Here is an 18,987-nt window from a genome sequence, read left to right as displayed (position 1 = left end):
CTAAAAATAAAAACAGAAAAGTGTGAATAAATCATCAATCTGTCTTTTACGTGATATATTTCAAAGCTTGTTATCACAAATATCTGAAATTGGCAACGTTATCGAAACACAATTAGAGAATTTTTTTTGAGAAAGCAAGAGAAAGATGAGGTTAACTCAACCAATAAATTAAAATGAAAACTTGTGGTCGAATGAGAATCTTTATTTACTATGGAGGAACGATTGGGATAATTATGAACTAAAATAGATAAAAAATCATAATCCATTTTTTAGTTGATCACCTGATGCATTAAAAACATGAAAACGTTGAATTCAACTGAAATTGAATGAAATTCAATTATAAGTGAAATGCATACCTCATAATATATACAAAAGAGTTCACTCAATCAAATATTGGGGTTTCTATGAAATATCTTATAGATTAAATATAATTTGGATAATTTTGATGATATAACATCGAAGTAATTAGAATTCAGAAAATTTCATACACCAAAGTCAATGTATACATTTTGCTTATTCATATTAATCAAAAGATCACCTATATCATGAATATCAAAATAGAAATTTATTTTTTCCTTAGTTTTTCAAAAATATGAAGCAGTCATCAATTAATTAATTTAGGTCTTTTTTATCATTTATAGCTGTTTCGTTCTTATGAATGTGAAACATTTCTGAAAATTCTCTTCTTCGTGTATTAGATTTCATTCCAAGAATTTTTGAATTTTTTGATATTTCGTGGTTGTTTAATGCAGTTTCATTTATGTTATTTACAAAAAATTATTAAAAAAATTAATTTTACAACCGAAGTGAGATCATGACGATTTAGAAACATAAACATTTAGAAGAATAAATATATACTCGTATACAGAAGTAAATGATGGAAAAAATATGTGCGAAGTATTTTCGATTTATTTTAATTGGTGATTGCGAAGTATTAAAACAACAACATTTTTTGCTGCACTGTAGGCATCCTACACTAATTTGAAAGCCACTTCTCCACAAGCGACATCCACAACCCTTTTTGCAACTACCAAAAAGTTTTATCAAACATGGAATCGTGTCTGTTATATTTTTTCATCTCTTAGATTGACTGATATCCTCGAGCATTTTGTCACTTGATATACAATTTTTTTATTCGTAATCATGAGCTCATATATCACTCCGAATAATCTCATTAACTTCTTGAAAATATGAAATTTCACTTTTTTTAATATCATATTGTTGGTTGTACAAATTTTCTGTTAAATTATTATTAGTTTTTTCTTTCATCTGAAACGGTATTAATTTAACTTTACTTGATACAAGAATATAATCATAATAACGGTCACTTTCTAGTAGTTTTTTCATTTAGAATAAAGTGATGACCAACAGTTCACACTCTCTTCTATCTATTTGTACGACCGTTGCTACATAAGTTTTGAAATATAATAAAACTATATATGTTGATGGCTTAACACCCCTAATGTGGTTGTGACTCAAACATGCTTTCTAGATCCTTTTGTTGGGGTAGATCAGTCTTTTTTGCCAGTTTATAACTCCTATTCTGCTTAGGTAATCTTTTACCTCTCTTAATCATTTTATCATTTGAAATATTGATTCCCAATATATTTGTTTTCACATATAGTAATAATACGAGAGTTGCTACTTGAGTATTGAGATAGATAAATAAAAACAAATATTTATAACTGGATATGGCTTTATTATTTTCCCAATTATATTCCAATAAGATCCATACACTTTTGCATGCGGTTTAACCAATTGTCGGAAGTATTTTTTCCATTCCGATTGAGGTTCCTCAAAAACATGTAATTTATGCGCATCAACCGCTCCTTCAGATGTAGAAAAACGTTGACCTTGATTGTTCAAATACGTTTTTGTTTGAACTGATATGTGAGATCTCAAGTTTTCGTGGTAGAGAATGTTTCGTTTTCTGCGATTGGTTTCTCTAGTTTTTTCTAACACTTCAGTATTGACCGTTCTACGTTGATCTACAACTTTTTTTGGATTTGGCTTGTCTTAAAAGACCCATACAGTCGATTGTAAATTAATTTTGGGTTCATATGCATGATTCGTCGTCTATCACGATCATATAGACGTCTTCTGAAATACCGCGATTGAATTTTTTTATCATTTTTTGACAACAATCGACGTTTTTTGAAAGATTGACAACTGATGCGATATCCAACGCGAACAAATCTTGAATATATATGAATGGAACTAACTCCCACGTACAAGTATGCTTAAATTTCACGATATGTCACATGACTATCTTGCAATATCAGTTTACGCACGGCATTGGTGTTTTCTGGCACAACAGACGATTTCTGACGATCTTCACGAAATTCATCCTCTAGTGAAGTCCGACCACGATCGAATCGAACATCAGCGAAACACGATGACTCGAGATAGTACTTCATCATCAAAAGTCGGAGCGACTTGATTAATAAACTGCCGTTGTTTTAATCCACGTCGAAAGTCATAGCAATTCATCACACGAAAACCTTCGTGATTTAATTCCATTTTATTATCAAGATGAATGTTTGAAGTAACTTATTTATTTCAAATAAAAAAGAGTAGAGATTTCTTAGTAAATTTATCTTCAGATCAATGCATTTGTACTTTAATATACATTTTAACATAATTTCTACCAATATTGAGGCACTTTTCATACATTCCAATGAGGTTTTTAATTCTGCTTCCAAAGAATTTTGCCACCTGTCTTTACAATTAGTTCAGCTCAGCCATTTTTGATATAGACGTCATTGTTTTAATGCTTACCACTCAGATGTTTCTCCAAATAAAAAAAATATATGATCACTACTGGTCATTAGATTGGAAATAACGAAAGGATATGGAGTACTTTAGTGAAGTTTCCTATGATTTTACGATGTGACCATGTTTGTTTAAACTTGAGATTCCTGGGCGATATCATCATTATTCCACACTGTTATTTTGATTATGGTGTAACGTATGCCACTCATGTGCTTGTCATTGTTTGGTATGAGAAATCGTCACAATTTCGAAATTTGCAATTCGATAAAGTTCGGTCACAGCGTTCCTCATTGTGCATAGCCAAAGCCATAAACCAGTCTCGAACCATTATATGACATATAATATTTTTCATTTGCTTCATAGATCCGTGAATAACGATTGCTTTGAGGTATTTAGTACAAAGAAAAGGGATAAGTGCCAATACCTTGCAGTTAGCGGAGCTCTCGATTAGCCGAAACATTTTAAACAGTCTCCATGAGCATTGATGGAAAATGTCCTACTGGTGTCTATGTGTTGTTGACAGATGTAGGACCACAGCCACTCTAATAAATAGTTTAATATCAATCTCAAAAACTATCAATTACTAATAACACTTCCCGAGAATATTAGAAGTAATTATTTCATCCAGCTTACTCTATCGATGTCTAGCATATCCCGTTATATTCAAATCAACAACGTCTAGGTTGGAATTTTGGGAACCGTTGGCGATATTAATGCTAAACAACTGTTTACCCTACCACTTACAATACACTGTCTGCCGCGTTTCGAGAACTAAGTTATCGTCTTCAGTATCTAAGACTCCTAAAATAGTCAAAGATCATGTCTTTAAAAGTTTCTATCTGGATAGGACTGAATTGGGAAAAATATTGAACGCATTAGAGCATTTTCCAAGGCTTTACAAAGAAATTTTTATCTCTGACTACAATCTTCATACACGAGGATGGTCTCAGAAGTACCTGGCCCAACAAAGAAAGAAAAGCTCCTCAAAATAGCCATTAACTGCTGACATCACCTCTTCATTGTTGGAAAATCTTTAACCACCAAGTGCGGGAACAGAAAATAATCCGAGAATGTTAAATTTGGAGAATACGGTGCATGATGTAGCAATTCAAACTTTAATTCATTAATTTTGGCCATTGAAATAACAGATGTGTGAGCTGGTGCATTGTCTTGACGAAACAACACTTTTTTTTAGTCAATTGCGGCCTTGATTTCTTTGCTAAAACGATGCAATAAGTTCGCATAATACTCGTCGTTAATAGTTTTTCCTATTTCAAAATGGTCTGTGAAAATTATTCAAGACACATATCAAAAAACCTACGCATGACTGCTGATGGAACGGTCTTTGCTTTCTTTGGAGCTGGTTCTCACTTTTCAGTCCATTGTTTTGATTGTACTTTTGTTTCGTGTGTGAGTTGATGGACCCATATTTCATCCATGGTTATGGAAGCGCAAAAATACGGCTTTATTTCTATTGAACATCTTCAAGACGCTGTGTTTGTACATTGCGATGTACCGCACTTTTTGAAATGCCTAAGTCTGCTAGCTCGTGCACTTTCAGTCGACAATCATCCAGTACCCGCTTTGTGGATTTTCTTCAACATTTCTGGAGTCGTCACCTCATTTGGTGGACCACTGCGATGCTGGTCTTCGCAGGTTGTATGGCCTCGTTTAAACTCTGCTGCCCAATATTTCACTGTTGACAACCAAGGAGCAGTCTCATCTAGAGTTGAATCTAGTTCAGATTTTGTATTGGTTGGACTAATACCTTTCAAATAAAAGTATTGTATCACATAACGATGACCAATTTTTTCCACTTTTACAAATTTACTGGAAACGTTCACTATCGATAGCTGCCAAACAAATATTAAACAACGTGGCGTCTTCAAACTTAAAAACATATGCTGTATAGGTTGTGTAATTTCTAATACAGAGGTACTTTTCAAGCAACAACTACCAGCTCGCCATCTCTAGGTCAGGCCAGGTACTTCTGGGACCATACTCTTACTAATTTAAATAAAAAAATACGTTGAAAATTTTTGTAATATAATTTGAAGAAAGGGATATTCTATTCTTCCGAGAGATTATATGGAATTTGTTCAGCAAAAAACTCTTCCAATTTAGAACGAAGAGAATATGTTCCAATAAGTTATGTACAGAGAAATAGAAATTGTTACTTTCGGAAAAAATGTACATTTTTTCTTTTGACTGGTTGTGCGAATTCACAAGATTTTTACTTGATATCTGAAATATCTTATATATACTTTTTCATTACTTCAATCTGATGGAATGGAAGATCAACATGTTTTGTTAGGCAAATATATCATCGCAACTAAAGGTCAACCACCGTTTATGTTAGTTACTTTTATCGCAATGCCAGTTTTCATATTTACGAAAATTTCATATTTACAAACTTAAATAATTTTTTTTTCTTAATATGTATTACTAAAATGGAAAAGATTACGAACCTGAAAGGAGTGTTTCTTGAGCATGTGCTTGATTAAAATTAAAGTGTCTAGCTTCGGTATTGAAGTTATAACTTTAGCCACTTCTTCTTCAGTAACTTCAACCAACTGGCAATTTTCCTCTTCCGATGGAAGTGGAAATTGTCCACTACGAGTTACCCATGGATGAACCTAAAACATTTAAAAATCATAAATAAGCACTTAACTTCAATATTAACCCTACACTGCCACATGTAGCATATATGATACGGCGAAGTTTTTCCTTTTATTTGTTGACTTAGAAGAAAATTTATACTTATTGACTTCCTATTTATCGCGCCACAACAAAAAATTCTTAGCTTAGTATAGAACCAAACAAAATTTCAATGTCAAAATATTTTATTACTTAACATATTCCCCTCTTAATTGGATATATTTATTACAGCGAACCTGAAACGTCTCTAGACCATTCAAAAAAATGTTTCTTCTTGCTCTGCAAACCAAATCTACACAGCTTTTATTACCTCCTCGTTGGAAGAAAATTTACGACCTTTTAAACTTTTTTTCAGTTGAGGAAAGAAATCACGAATTTTTTGCATGGCAACAAGAGATTTGGGTGCAGGGGTGTTGTTCTGAAAAAACAAAACAGCTTTGGATAGCTTTCCGCGTCTTTTCTTTTTATTTTTTTCCCGTAGATTGGTCAGTAATGTCGAATAATAATATCCAGTTATTGTTCTACCCTTATACAAAAAATCAATCAAGATTACTCCATAGCAATCCCAAAAAACTGAAGCAGGAACTTTTGCAGCATATTCTTAGACACGAAGCTTCTTAGGTCTTGGAGAACCAGAGTGTCGCCATTCCATCGATTGTTGCTTTGTTTCTGGATCGTAAAAATGTAACCAAGTCTCATCCATATTAAAAATTCGGGTTAAGAAGTCTACATCTTTTTCAAATCGAGAACAGATCGATCGCGATGCTTCTATCCTTGCACGCTTTTGGTCAACAATCAAACATTTGGGGATCCATTTTGCAGCAATTTTTCTCATGTTCGCGTTCGTATGGAATATTCAGTGCTTCAGATATCCGTTTTAGCCCAATTCGACGGTCTGATGAAATCATGTTATGAACTCGATATTTTGGGGGAATGACACCGAAACTGGCCTTTCCGATCGGTCATCATCTTCAATTGAAAATTTACCTCTTTTGAAGCTTGCTGTCCAATTATTCACGGTCGCATACGAAGGACATTGATCACCAAGGGTATTAAGCATATCTTCGAAAATCTGCTTAACCCTTTAAATGGAGGTACTTGATGATGTTTCGATACTTCAACTATTCGATTTTCTCAATTTCTGTGGACATCTTTTTTCTTTTAATTTATTACGTAACTCTGATTTACTTTTTTGACGTCAAACTTCACACTGACACTTCTAATAAGTTATTGTTCGTTGCTACGGTAACGTAATATTTTATTTAAGCATGGAACTGGTCTAGGCTAACTAGATATAAATACATCCTCGTATAATCTGCAAACTCGTCATCATGATTGTTACGAAGATTATGTAGCTCGGGATTTTAATTATAAAATCAAAAACAGAAATAAAATATATATTCACAGTGTATTTCAGTAAAAAATATTTTACATTCTAAACACATACCAAAAGTACTTTGGATAGTATATACCTAAAAGTGCCATTCATGTAAAATCATCTGATAAAAATAATATACTCGGTCAGTTTTTAAAAGATATATATTTCTTATAGCATTGTGAAATTTTAGATTTTACTTTTTGGATTTTCCAACTCTACAAAGTGGATTCGGTACTGAATTTCAGGTGATACTGTTAATGAATCCGTCACGAGTGGTATTATGTAGTCTAACTTTTCGTTTACCTGAAATATCCTCCATTCTTTTATATTCGTTTTTAGTTTTAATATTATTTGATGGATTTCAAAATCAGTTATAACCGATCTGATACATGAAGGTTATCGTGAACTTCTCATAGAAATACCACAGAAATAGCTGATAATGTAGCTCATTTAAGGAAATGAAATTCACAATGAATACATACCTTAGGACATACATGAGAAGGCATACCTCCATAACATTCGAATACCAACTACAGCAAAAAAATTTATCATTTGAAAATTTAGTTAAATATTTGACTCTTCCGTAAATGTATTTTTTCAATGACGACATAGTCGCAGAAATAGTTTATCAATAGAATTTATATACCACACAGTATGACTCAAACTGTAAATTTGACAGCAGAATATATAAAATAGTTTATTGGTATTTGCTTATAAATTTGAAAACATTCGTCAATATTTCTCCGCAAAACCTCATTTATATATGTATAAAATACACGTGAAGCAGACGATCTTATTTTGGGTCTGAAATGTCAACCGCGAAGAAATTTTTTGAATTTTAGAAAAAGTTGATTTTTCACTTATTTCCAATAATTTGTAAATAAACTTCTCCATAACTTAGAGAACTCTTTCCAAAGGCATTCTTTCCAGTAGATTCCTTTTTTTAAAAATAACATAGTTATTTGGTATAAATATTTATCGGGTTTAGCTGACAGCTTTTGACGAAATAAATTTCACCTGTTTGATAAAATAGTATTTTAAGCACCGTTTTCGATGTTAAGATACGACCAGCAGCTTATGCCTTTCATTTAAGTATACATTTATGAAATAAATCTAACTTTTCCTAAGCTCTATTTCTTTCAGGAAAGTTGCTTTGTGAAAAATCATTGCAATCAAAAATCATCAATCAAAAAATTCTCCCGGGGGTAGATTTGGTCATATAAGGCTCAAATATTCAAGATCCTGAGTGTGAGTGAGAATCGAAAAGCCTCAAAATCATCGCACACACTTTCATTGACTATCAGTGGATCTGTCTATATATTATGCGGTCCAGTTGGATTTTCGTACAATTTCGAAATTTACACTGGCTCTGTGTCGAATAATACTTGCCGGTAATACAATTATCGAGTGTATCTCGATACTCGCCGTTGATAATATTTTTCAGGACAATAAATGAAAATTATCCCACGCGCATCCCAAAAACCGACGCTATGACCTTGCCTTCATTGCAGCCGGTGTAACCATTGTTTTCACTGTTCTTGTGTTTCGGATGTGAAGTAATGGACTCACATTTCATCCATTGTAGTAAAACGTCGCAAATATTCGATTTTATTTCTGTTAAACATTGCCAAACACTCGATGGAAACATCTTAACGACGCTGTTTTTGTTCCATTGTGAGCAAACGCGGCACCCATCTTGCGTACAGCTTTCTCATGAACAAATTCCCAGTTGATATGCGTCGTACCTTTTTGAAATTATGTCGTGCACTTTCAGTCGACGATCATCCAGTACCGTTTTGTGGATTTTCTTCAACATTTCTGGAGTCATCACCTCATTTGGTCGACCACTGCGATGCTGGTATTCGCATGTCGTACGACCTCGTTTAAACTCCGCTACCCAATATTTCATTGTTGATAACGAAGGAGCAGTCTTACCCACATTAGAATCTGGTTCAGCTTCTACATGGGATGGGCTATGGCTTTCAAATAGAAGTATTGTATCACATAGAGGTGACCAATTTTTTCCATGTTCACATATTCACTGAAAACGTTCACTATTGATGGCTGCCACAAAATACTAGATAACGTGGCGTCTTCAGACTTGAAACATATTCTGTATAGGTTTTGTACTTTCTAGTACAAAGGTATTTTTCAAGCAACTCCTGCCATGTCTAGGTCAGGCCAGGTACTTCTGGGACCATAATCGTACACTGCATAAGACATTTTAACTAATTCAAGAAAAAATAATTAACAATCATTTGTCCTGTCAAAATAGATCTTTTATCTGTAATTCTAGTTTTTTCGACGTTAAGGTAAGTCCAGCAGCTTATTTCTTTCATTTAAGTATACATTTATGAAATATACTTAGCTTTTGCTTGATTGCTCCCCTTGCAGCAAACTACAATCAATTAAGTTTAAAAAATCAGAGTTCGATTTTTTCAGGAAAGTTGCTTTGTAAAAAATCATTGCAATTAAAAATCATCAATCAAAAATTCTCCCGGGGTGGATTTCGTCATATCAAGCTCAAATATTTATATCGTGTGTGTACTTCCGAAGCATCGAAAAGTATCAAAATCATAGCAGACACTTTCATCGAATATCAGTGGATCTGCCCATATATTATGCGGTTAGGATGCAGTTGGATTTTCGTACAATTTCGAAATTTACACTGGCACTGTGTCGAATAATACCCGCTGGCAATATAATTATCGAGTGCATTCCAATCATTTTAATATTTGAAGAGAGAATTTTATCCCTGGGTATATATTTATAACACCAAATTACAAATTTCTGCTTCAAACTGGAATAAATAATCAGAGGAATTTCGTATGAGTATGTATGTGTATACCATAGACATTTCTAGTGGTTTTAGAGAACATAATGAAATTGTTACCCTGCTATCATCTTTTACATGCAAAATTATCATCCTTTTATATCATATATTTGATATGACTGTAATAAACATCTGGCTTCTGCATAGAGAAACATCGCGACAAAAAATTTGCGAACAAATTTTATTTTTGACACATTTCCGAATCAGAATTTGCATACTGTATGTATCATTTGGGAAAAGGTAACCCAAAAAGAGGATGGTCATCATCCAAAGTATAAAAATAACTGCAAACAAAAATAACGTTTAGCTACAACTGCGTACGTCTCACCAAACGATAGAAGAGCAGACTCTCATGCGCATGTTTGTTCATTACTCAGTAAGACAATGGCTCAAATTACTGAATTGCAACTATTTTTTATTTGAAAAATGCTCTATTGGATGTGATCTCATTAATAAAAATTACCTTCATGTTGTAGAATCTATCCATACATTTTTTTGTGATAGAAATTATTTTATAGCAGATATAATATATAATTGAATTCTATATATTCACTTCTTTGTCCCTATAACTTTTATCCTAAAAATCAATTGGTAAAAAAAATTTTGTCAAATAAATCGGAAATAAACTGATTTTTAACAGCAAAATCAAAACAAACACTTACCTAGTAAGCACCATGTATCATATTTGCTACATTTATATGTTTTAGCAAAATTTATATTTTTTTATGAATAGAATGTTTTGTATATTTTCCTCGTCAACTTTGCTCAACTTTAAAAATTAGAGCAGTATAGGGTTGAAGTTATTTACTGATAGTTATTTGCATATGTGTTGGATAATGTTGTAAGGTGAAATTACCAGGAAAACTATCAGAAATACCCAATTGTTTATTTTCTTTGCTATAATTTGAATAATTTTTTTTTACTAAATTACTCAAAGTAGATTCTGTTATAAGATTTCAGTTAGGATATAAATTATTAAAGATATTAGATTTGAGTTGGTAAGTTTATAACTGCAAATTAAAATGTAAACTCCAATGGAGTATGAAAATTAGAAGATTAGAAGTGTTAAATCGAACATTTTGATTCGAAGCAATATAAAATGTAAAGGAAACTGCAAACTTTAACTATAAAAACTAAAATGCATAGTTCTTTACTTGGAAAGCGATAACATAGCACGCAGCTGAAATATTTATGATGCGTTTGTTTTTCTATCGTATTCCGTGTACCATTTAGACATGAGACTGAATCCTGATCAAATCGATTTAATGAATTTTCTATTACCGGTAAAATATTTTAGAATTTGAAACTTACCTATCCATTCAATATAATTAGTAGTGAACTTTTGGCTGCTTGACTATAGACAGGTTCAAATTTATATTAATCAAGTAAAAGTTTAATTACTTTATTGAACAAAGCGAATGCTGATGCTGAAACTTGGGACAATAGTCTCAGGAATATTGTGGTGAAAACTTCCATTAATACAGTAGTAGACAATGAAATGGGATTTACTTATAAAAATTGAAAAAACATGTTATCCAAAATATTGATTATATTTCCAGTTGTGAAATTAGTGAAACGAACTATTGTCCTCAATATAACCTAAATCTAATATAAAAATTGATAGAATTCTAATTTTGTTTGAAATGTTTCTAGAAGAAGCCGTGATATAGAAAATTCAAACTAAGAGATAAAACTATGTGGTTCATTCTTGACTTCCACTATCAACTATTTCTATTGGGAGTCTCTGAATTTTAAACTCATTGAATTAATAAGTGTAGTTCAAATAATTTCAGAATGAATTCGTAAAAATTATTTTATGTGATATAATTTCAATGTAGAAGAGCTTGAGAAAGGTTCAAAATTTAACGCGATGACGAAATATGGACTGGTCTATGTAATGGAAGTGTTAAAGTACTGCATTTGATGTGGCTTGTTGATATGAAAGATATACACCAGCAATCAAGGATTTTAACAAATTAGAAGGAAGCTTTTCATTTGCGGTCATACCGGCGCGCGGCGTTAGCATGAGCAGCACACATCAAACGATCATATGTTAGGGTACCTTTATAAAGTACGAAAATTACATTATTAACATAGATTTCAATATATTTGACATATAATGGGAGGAATAGCAATATATTATCAGGGAGCATAATTGAAATAAATGGAAAAAATTTAAAATACAACTTTTAAATTGAATAGAATCAGAGAGAACAAGAACACAGTCGAAATTATCACTACGATTTTAAGAAGCAAATTTACATAGATATACAAGACTTACCCATAGAATAAACATCCACAATTTAAATTTGGGACGAAGAAATGTGATAAATACACCGAAATATCATTAACAAAAAATTAATCGTTGCTTTTCATATCAAAGGTCCCTGTTTAGTAAATATTTGGATGTTTCCCATTACCTGTTATCTTGCAATGTATCCACAAATCGTGTATATTTCATTTAACTTCTTAGTTCTATATCAAAATAACTTCAGATGGTAAGTGTGGAAATATTGGTCAATCGACATAACACAAACCATTTATCTTATGTAATATATTAATGTTTTGTTATCAATGGCATATAATAAATGATACATTATTATTAACACTAGGGTTACTACTTAAGTTTTGAGATATGGCAACACTGTTGTGAATATGTCAAATCTAACATTGCTGTCATAAAGTTTGACATTTTTCAAGATAAACGTACTCGGAACGTATGGTCATATGAGTGTTATATGAGTTGTTTACAGATACCTGAAACATTCATCTTGGTCTAAAAATGGAATTAAATCGCGAAGGTTTTCGTGTAATGAATTTCTATGACTTTCGACGTGGATTAAAGCAACATCAGTGTGTCGAGAAACTCGCTTCGACTTTTGGTGATAAAGAATTATCTCGAGCCACTGTGTTTTCCTGCGTTTTGCTAACTAAATTGTAGTCGTAATTCGCTACAGGATAAATTTCATCGTCGGCCAAAATCGGTTGTTGTGCCAGAAAACATCGATGCTGTACGTAAACTGATATTGCAATATAGTAATGTGACATATCGCGAGATTGAGGCATACGTGGGCATTAGTTCTACTCGCATACATCCAACATTGCATTTGGCTGTCAAAAGGACTTGCCGTGTGTGCGTTAGATACCGCATAATTTGATAATCGTTCAAAAATAGCTCGTGTCGATTGGTGCCAGGAAATTTAAGAAAAATTCAATTCAATTTTTCAAGAGGAGTCAAATCAAACAAAAGTTTCTCGCATGTGAAGCACTACGAAGTAAATGGTCACCTGATTATTTTTGAATAACTGGACCGCCACCCTTATATTAGACCAAAATTAAACGGTAAATGCTAAATGTACACCAACATTTGTTTGCCAGAAGTATTGAAAGAAATCAGAGAAACCAATCGCAGAAGACGAAGCATTCTCCACCTAGATGAGAACTCATACATATCAGTTCAAACAAAAACGTTTTTGAATAATCAAAGCATTGAATTAATCGGAATGGAAAAAATGCTTCCATTATTGATGGAGAATATTTGAAAAACAATTGAGCCATATCAAATTATAAATATTTGTTTTTATTTTTCTATCTCAAAACTCAAGTAGCAACCCTCGTATTATTATTATATATGAAATCAAATATATCGGGAATCAATCGTTTCACAACATTTGATAATATTTATCGATCAAAATCTGCAGGAAACAGAGCATATCTAACAAAATTAGTATTTCATTACTTATCCATTATTGCCAACAGAGTGTTTTTGAACAAATTAACTTTAATGAATATGTTTGCAACTGTCCGTATTTCTGTAACATTTTATCAAAGCATATTCAATTTAATAGTAGTTTTTGCCACTCGCATTTTCAGTGGGTCATTTTAAATAATATAGAACGGAGCCGTGCCTTTACAAAAATGTGAGTTAGTTCCAATTGCTTTAATCTCAAAATGTCGATGAGAGTTGTCATCACCTTTTCTCAGAGATGAAAGCACGTATGGTCTCAAGTAACTCTAAATAACAATCGATCGGAATTTCACAAGAAACTAATATTGTTTGATCTCTTTCAAGGAACAAAATTCAAGTTCTTTTTCGTTTGATATTTGATGTTAGTTTTGTCTTTGCTTTCAGATTTTTGAAGTTATTGAAGTTAACATATCGATTTGTCACTAACTAATTCATAGCAAATATTGGGAAATTCACTGATACTTTTGTATCTTTGTATGGAATTAAATATTAGAATCTCTTTGAAAATTGTAATTGTAAGTTTTCTAGATAATTTTCACAACATATATGGAAATGATGCGATACAAATACACCACCAAAATGTTTTCATATACAAACAAGAAATCTATGGGGTGTGGTCGAAAGCTTCGCAGAATGACATACAGGTCAAATCCTGGTTAGAGAAAAACAGTGATATGTTTAAGCCAGTTTTTACTTATCAGTTAATTATTATCAGCTTAATATTTGCATCCGCTAAAATATGAATCGTGAACAATTAGTTAACATAACAAGTTAATTGTAAATGGAAAGCCAAAGAAGCTCACGAAAAAATCTAAAAAGTTCAAAATTATGGTCAATGTTGTCTTCGATGGCGAAGTCCTAGTAGAATCAATATTCGTTACATGTGGCACATTTGTAACCTCCGAATTATAAAAGGGGGAATGGAATATAAAGAACTAGATCAACAGCTCTCATTTTCACCAAAACAAGTCGCCTCGCCACAAGCTATTTTGATATGAGAGTTTTTGGCCGTTAATACTCTTCTTCTGTATCCATCTTTCTTTTACTTGAATGGAATGGAATTTGGTACCACAGATACTCGTTCCTCCAGAAAAGGAAAAAACAAACAGTTCAATATTACTGACATTCAGAAGGATACGAGGAGGTAAATGAAAACCATTTCAAAATAATGCTTTCACAAATTTTACGAATCAACGTTGATATTAGTGATTTACTAGTACAGTACAGTCTTTTGAAGATACTTTATTGAAAGTTTATGTTACATTTTTACTTCAATAGTTAACTGTAGTTGTTGATCATATTCCGATTTTAAGCTACTCTAAGATGAAAATCAACTCGAAACAAATTATAAAGATAACAAATAAGGATAAGTGAGATCGGTCTTGTAAAAACCCACACACCAAGACCAATTTAACATCAGCGAGTCTCAGATCAAGACCGAATAGAGAGACTCAGATCAAGACTGATATGCAAGGTCGAAACAAATATGCTAGTCAAATTTTGATACACATTTCTTATTATTCCAAGGAGGCAATTTGTATTTTTTCACTATAAAACCCAAACCCATGAGAGAAACTGTTTTCTTCACAATAGAGTGTGAAATCAAGTTTTTTAGTTAGTGTTTGTGCAATATTTGATATGTGAAGATAAGTAACGAAGTAAGAATGAATTATTCTCAAAAGTAATCTAACAGGACATACGATGATATATTGAAAAATTCTCAGCCTACTATAGAACCAAACAAAATTGCAATGTCATTGAAAATTTCAATGACAATTTCAATTTAAAAAAAAATGTTACTTCTTGCTCTGCAAACTAGACCTCCTCAGCTTTTATTACCTCCTCGTTGGAAGAAAATTTACAACCTTTTTAACTTTTTTCAGTTGAGGAAAGAGATGATAGTCGGATGGAGCCAAATTTGGTGAATAAGGGGGCGTTCTAGTCATTCAAACCCTAAATCTCGAATTTTTTGCATGGCAACATGAGATTTATATGCAGTAGCGTTGTCCTGCAAAAACAAAACACCTTTAGATAGCTTTCCGCGTCTTTTCTGTTTAATTTTTTCCCTTAGAGTGGTCAGTAATGTCGAATAGTCATCTCCAGTTATTTTTCTATCCTTATCCAAAAAATCAATCATTATATCTAGATGGCAATCCCAAAAAACTGAAGCAAGAAGGTTTCCAGCAGACTTCTTAGGTCTTGGAGAACCAGAGTGTCGCATTCCAGCGATTGTTGTTTTGTTTCTGGATCGTAGAAATGAACGTAAGACTCACCTCTACTATTTTACAATGTGAATTTGGCTATTTGATAAAATATAGTCTTTTAGGGTTGCAGGATAAATACGTTAGACTGAATATGATTCTGGTGAAAAAATTTAGTTCTTCAATGTGCGAATTAAATAGTATAGATAGATAATCATGAAATAAAAATAGAAATAATTTGAACTTGTTGAAAAATGTTCTAATACTAAATTGTTACAATAGCGACAAAGTGCCCATTCCTTATAGGCCTTTTTAGGTCAGTACTTAAGGAATAAATGAGAAGATTCCCACCAAGGACTTTTTCCGCTGGAATTACTTTTGGCAGAAGAACGTTCATTGGTGGAAAAATTTTGTATAAAATGGGTAATAGGTTTTAGTTTACTTTCAGTCTCTGAAGACGATAACTTGGTTATCGAAACGCGCATCAGAAAATGTATTTGGGGGTGTTCATGCAGTGGTAGTGTAAACAGTGTGTTCAGAATTAATATCACCAATGGTTCCAAAAATCACAACTTTGTTAATAATGTTGTATATTTGAATAATTGTTAGTAAAAATAATTTTTTCACTAAATTTTTTAGTATACCTTTATTTCGGGTAGCGTTATTCTTTGGGTAGGATCCTTAACAAGCATTTTCTTTATGAGATCCTTCAACTCATCACTGATGTACGGCTGCTCTGGAAAGTTGACTGGTTGACTTTTAATTTTTGAGTAAAGTCTCACGATATGATCGTCATAGAATGGTACTTGCCCAAAGACAAAAGCGTAGAGTGTGACTCCCATTGACCAAATGTCGGTACCCTGTAAATAAAAAAAAACCTGATTGAGAATGTAATATATTAGGTGGACTGGAAAGTAGAGAATTTATGTGCAAGTGAATATTTCATTGTTTTTTGTCAGCTCATAGTGTTATTTGGAGTCGTGTCTAAGTTATTGTGAGTTGTTCACTTCTAAATAATTGAATAGTAGGTTTATTTGCATTCTTTGGTGAAATATCAAGTTAAATACCAGTGTAGTAAAGACAATAACATAACAGTTCCAGCCAAAAACATTTGCGAGTTTAAGTGAATTCGACGTTTGTATCCGGTAATTTTGATCTCTCTGGCTCTGATCGATCAGGAAGGCCAAGAACATTATAGAACGACAAGGATAAAAAGTGGAACCAAATACATGTCAGAGAATATTATTACCCAGCCATGGTCGATCAAAAACATTTTCAGCAGGATTGAAAAATAGTACATCAGGTATTTGTTATCTTCAAGATCTGTCCGAAGAGAACAAATTCATTACATGCAAAATATTGCTTCATCGGTATCATATTTTGAGGTCGCCTGATCAGTGGAGCCGTAAAATGGATCCTACATGGTGTTTCAAAAGGCAATAAACGACGCATCACGAAGTAGTGCGATGTCAGGTTTACATTACAAAAAAGTGCTTATGAGTGTTTGGTGGAGAGTATGCGAGATTTTTCATATAGATATGCTCAAACTAGGACAAACTGCTTATAAAGACCTTTATGGTGACTATTGGATCCAGTGAACCAAATTTTAATCGAAAATTATGGGGTGATTGTCAACATAAAATACGTTATGCCGACCATACTTGACCAATAGTTTTCGGATTCCCATTTATTCCGATTGCTACCTTAGCGAGAAAATTCAAAAATTTGAATAACTTAAAAATATTTTTGTCAAAAACCAATTTATTCTTATTAGTCTTGCATCATTCATTGCATTATTGATTAAAAACAAAAACTTTATCGATTGAATTCAATTTATGATAGCGGCATTATTTTCCGATTCCCCGTTGTGTATTGAAAGAGAATCGATATGGTACAAGTGGGAACGTAAATTAAAAATTAAAAGTTTGTCGTTACCCAGTTAAATGGAAACATACCGTTGCTTCATATTAACAGGTAATTTTTTATTAACGTATAAAGTGGAATTAATTAATCGCTATGTAACATAACACGCATGGTGTATTTTTACAAGAAAATACTTTAAACAGTAATATAGTTTTCCCTTAGCTTATTTTTTTTATTTCTTTATCTTTTTTTAAGTTGTTGAGTAGCTATTTCTATGATCTAATCCTCTCGATGAAGTAGTCAAGAATACTTCTGCTGTACTAGCGGTTCTTCCATTGTTTCGAAATTCTGGTCAAAACTACCACACAATGCTCCTCAGTAACATTTCCCAAAGTATCTTCTATGTCTAGAATATTCTGTGTTTTTTCATTTTGCAAGAACTCTTTGAAGAGTTGAAATTTATCTTGTTTTTTTTCATTTATTTCACGTCAATGTTTTTCTTATCAGGTTTAAAAGATTCCCCCACACGCTACTTCTCTCTGCACATTCACAGAACAAACCAACTTGTCGACCAAGATACCTGTTATTTAATTAATTAATTATGTTCATAGATTTTAAGCAGGCTTAGATAGAAATAGAATGTATGCTGACTTTAATCTACTAGAAATCGCGAAATAAATTGTGAAGCTAGTCGAGATGACTTTACATAACTCACAAAGTAGAGTGATCAGTAATGGAATTGTATCAGACAAATTAAGGGTGGAAAAGGGTTTGAAACTATATCGACAATGGCTTTTAATCATGCAAACGATTTAGTTTTAATAACCAGAACAAAGAAATGAACAGAGCAATCTGTAAACTAGAAGAGGCTGCAAAAAATTATGGATTTAGTATAAATCAAGAGAAAATAAAGTATATGGCACTAAAATACAATTTTATTGGTAGATTTTATTGGTAGATACATAGATATTAAAGCGAGACACGACAAAAAATATAGGATAGAAAAATAGAGCGGATTGAAATAAATAAGAGAATAGCCAAACGAAGGAAAGCCATCGGATTATTAAGTAAAATGATGAAATCAAAGGAGTTATCTAGAACATTGAGAAACATAAACATATCAAAAGGTATAAGAAGGTTAATTTGACAGTAACGATCTTTAAATAGACACTATTGTTAAGATCTAATTTCGGACTCAATTCAAATTATTCACAGTTGCATTCATAATATAGAATTAATTTGACTCAAATGTATACAAATTCTGAAACATTTCCATGTTCATATGTACACAACTATTCAAAATGTTGATGAAGAGTAGCTTCTGATATTGCATTCGATATATTTTTCAATTCTATATTTAGAAATATATCACTTTTTGATATTGATAACAAATAAAAGCTATCATCAATAAAATAATTGAAAACGTATCGATATATCAGTGAATTGATTAATTCAGAAGAACAAAGTGGCTATAAAATTTTGCTAAATCGAACAATCTATACATTCGTAAAAATTGAAATACGCTAGTACTGAC

At 32.3% G+C, this 18,987-nt stretch overlaps 1 protein-coding gene across 4 annotated transcripts in view; it reads right to left on the bottom strand.

Annotated features, from left to right (window-relative positions):
* The window catches only part of LOC130897564 (calcium/calmodulin-dependent protein kinase kinase 1), a 509,686-nt gene that overhangs the window by 10,092 nt on the left and 480,607 nt on the right, over positions 1-18,987 (bottom strand). For all 4 annotated transcript variants that reach the window (XM_057806493.1, XM_057806492.1, XM_057806494.1 and 1 more), the window contains 2 exons: positions 16,235-16,450; positions 5,241-5,408 (listed from right to left, as the gene is read on the bottom strand). In XM_057806493.1, the coding sequence (XP_057662476.1) occupies positions 5,241-5,408; positions 16,235-16,450 (384 nt within the window). The remainder of the gene's footprint in view (positions 1-5,240; positions 5,409-16,234; positions 16,451-18,987) is intronic.

The sequence above is a fragment of the Diorhabda carinulata genome, chromosome 8 (assembly GCF_026250575.1).
Source record: "Diorhabda carinulata isolate Delta chromosome 8, icDioCari1.1, whole genome shotgun sequence".
Taxonomy (NCBI): Eukaryota; Metazoa; Arthropoda; class Insecta; order Coleoptera; family Chrysomelidae; genus Diorhabda; species Diorhabda carinulata.
Note: the sequence above shows the minus strand (reverse complement) of the source record. Positions and strands in the feature narration are given on the sequence as shown.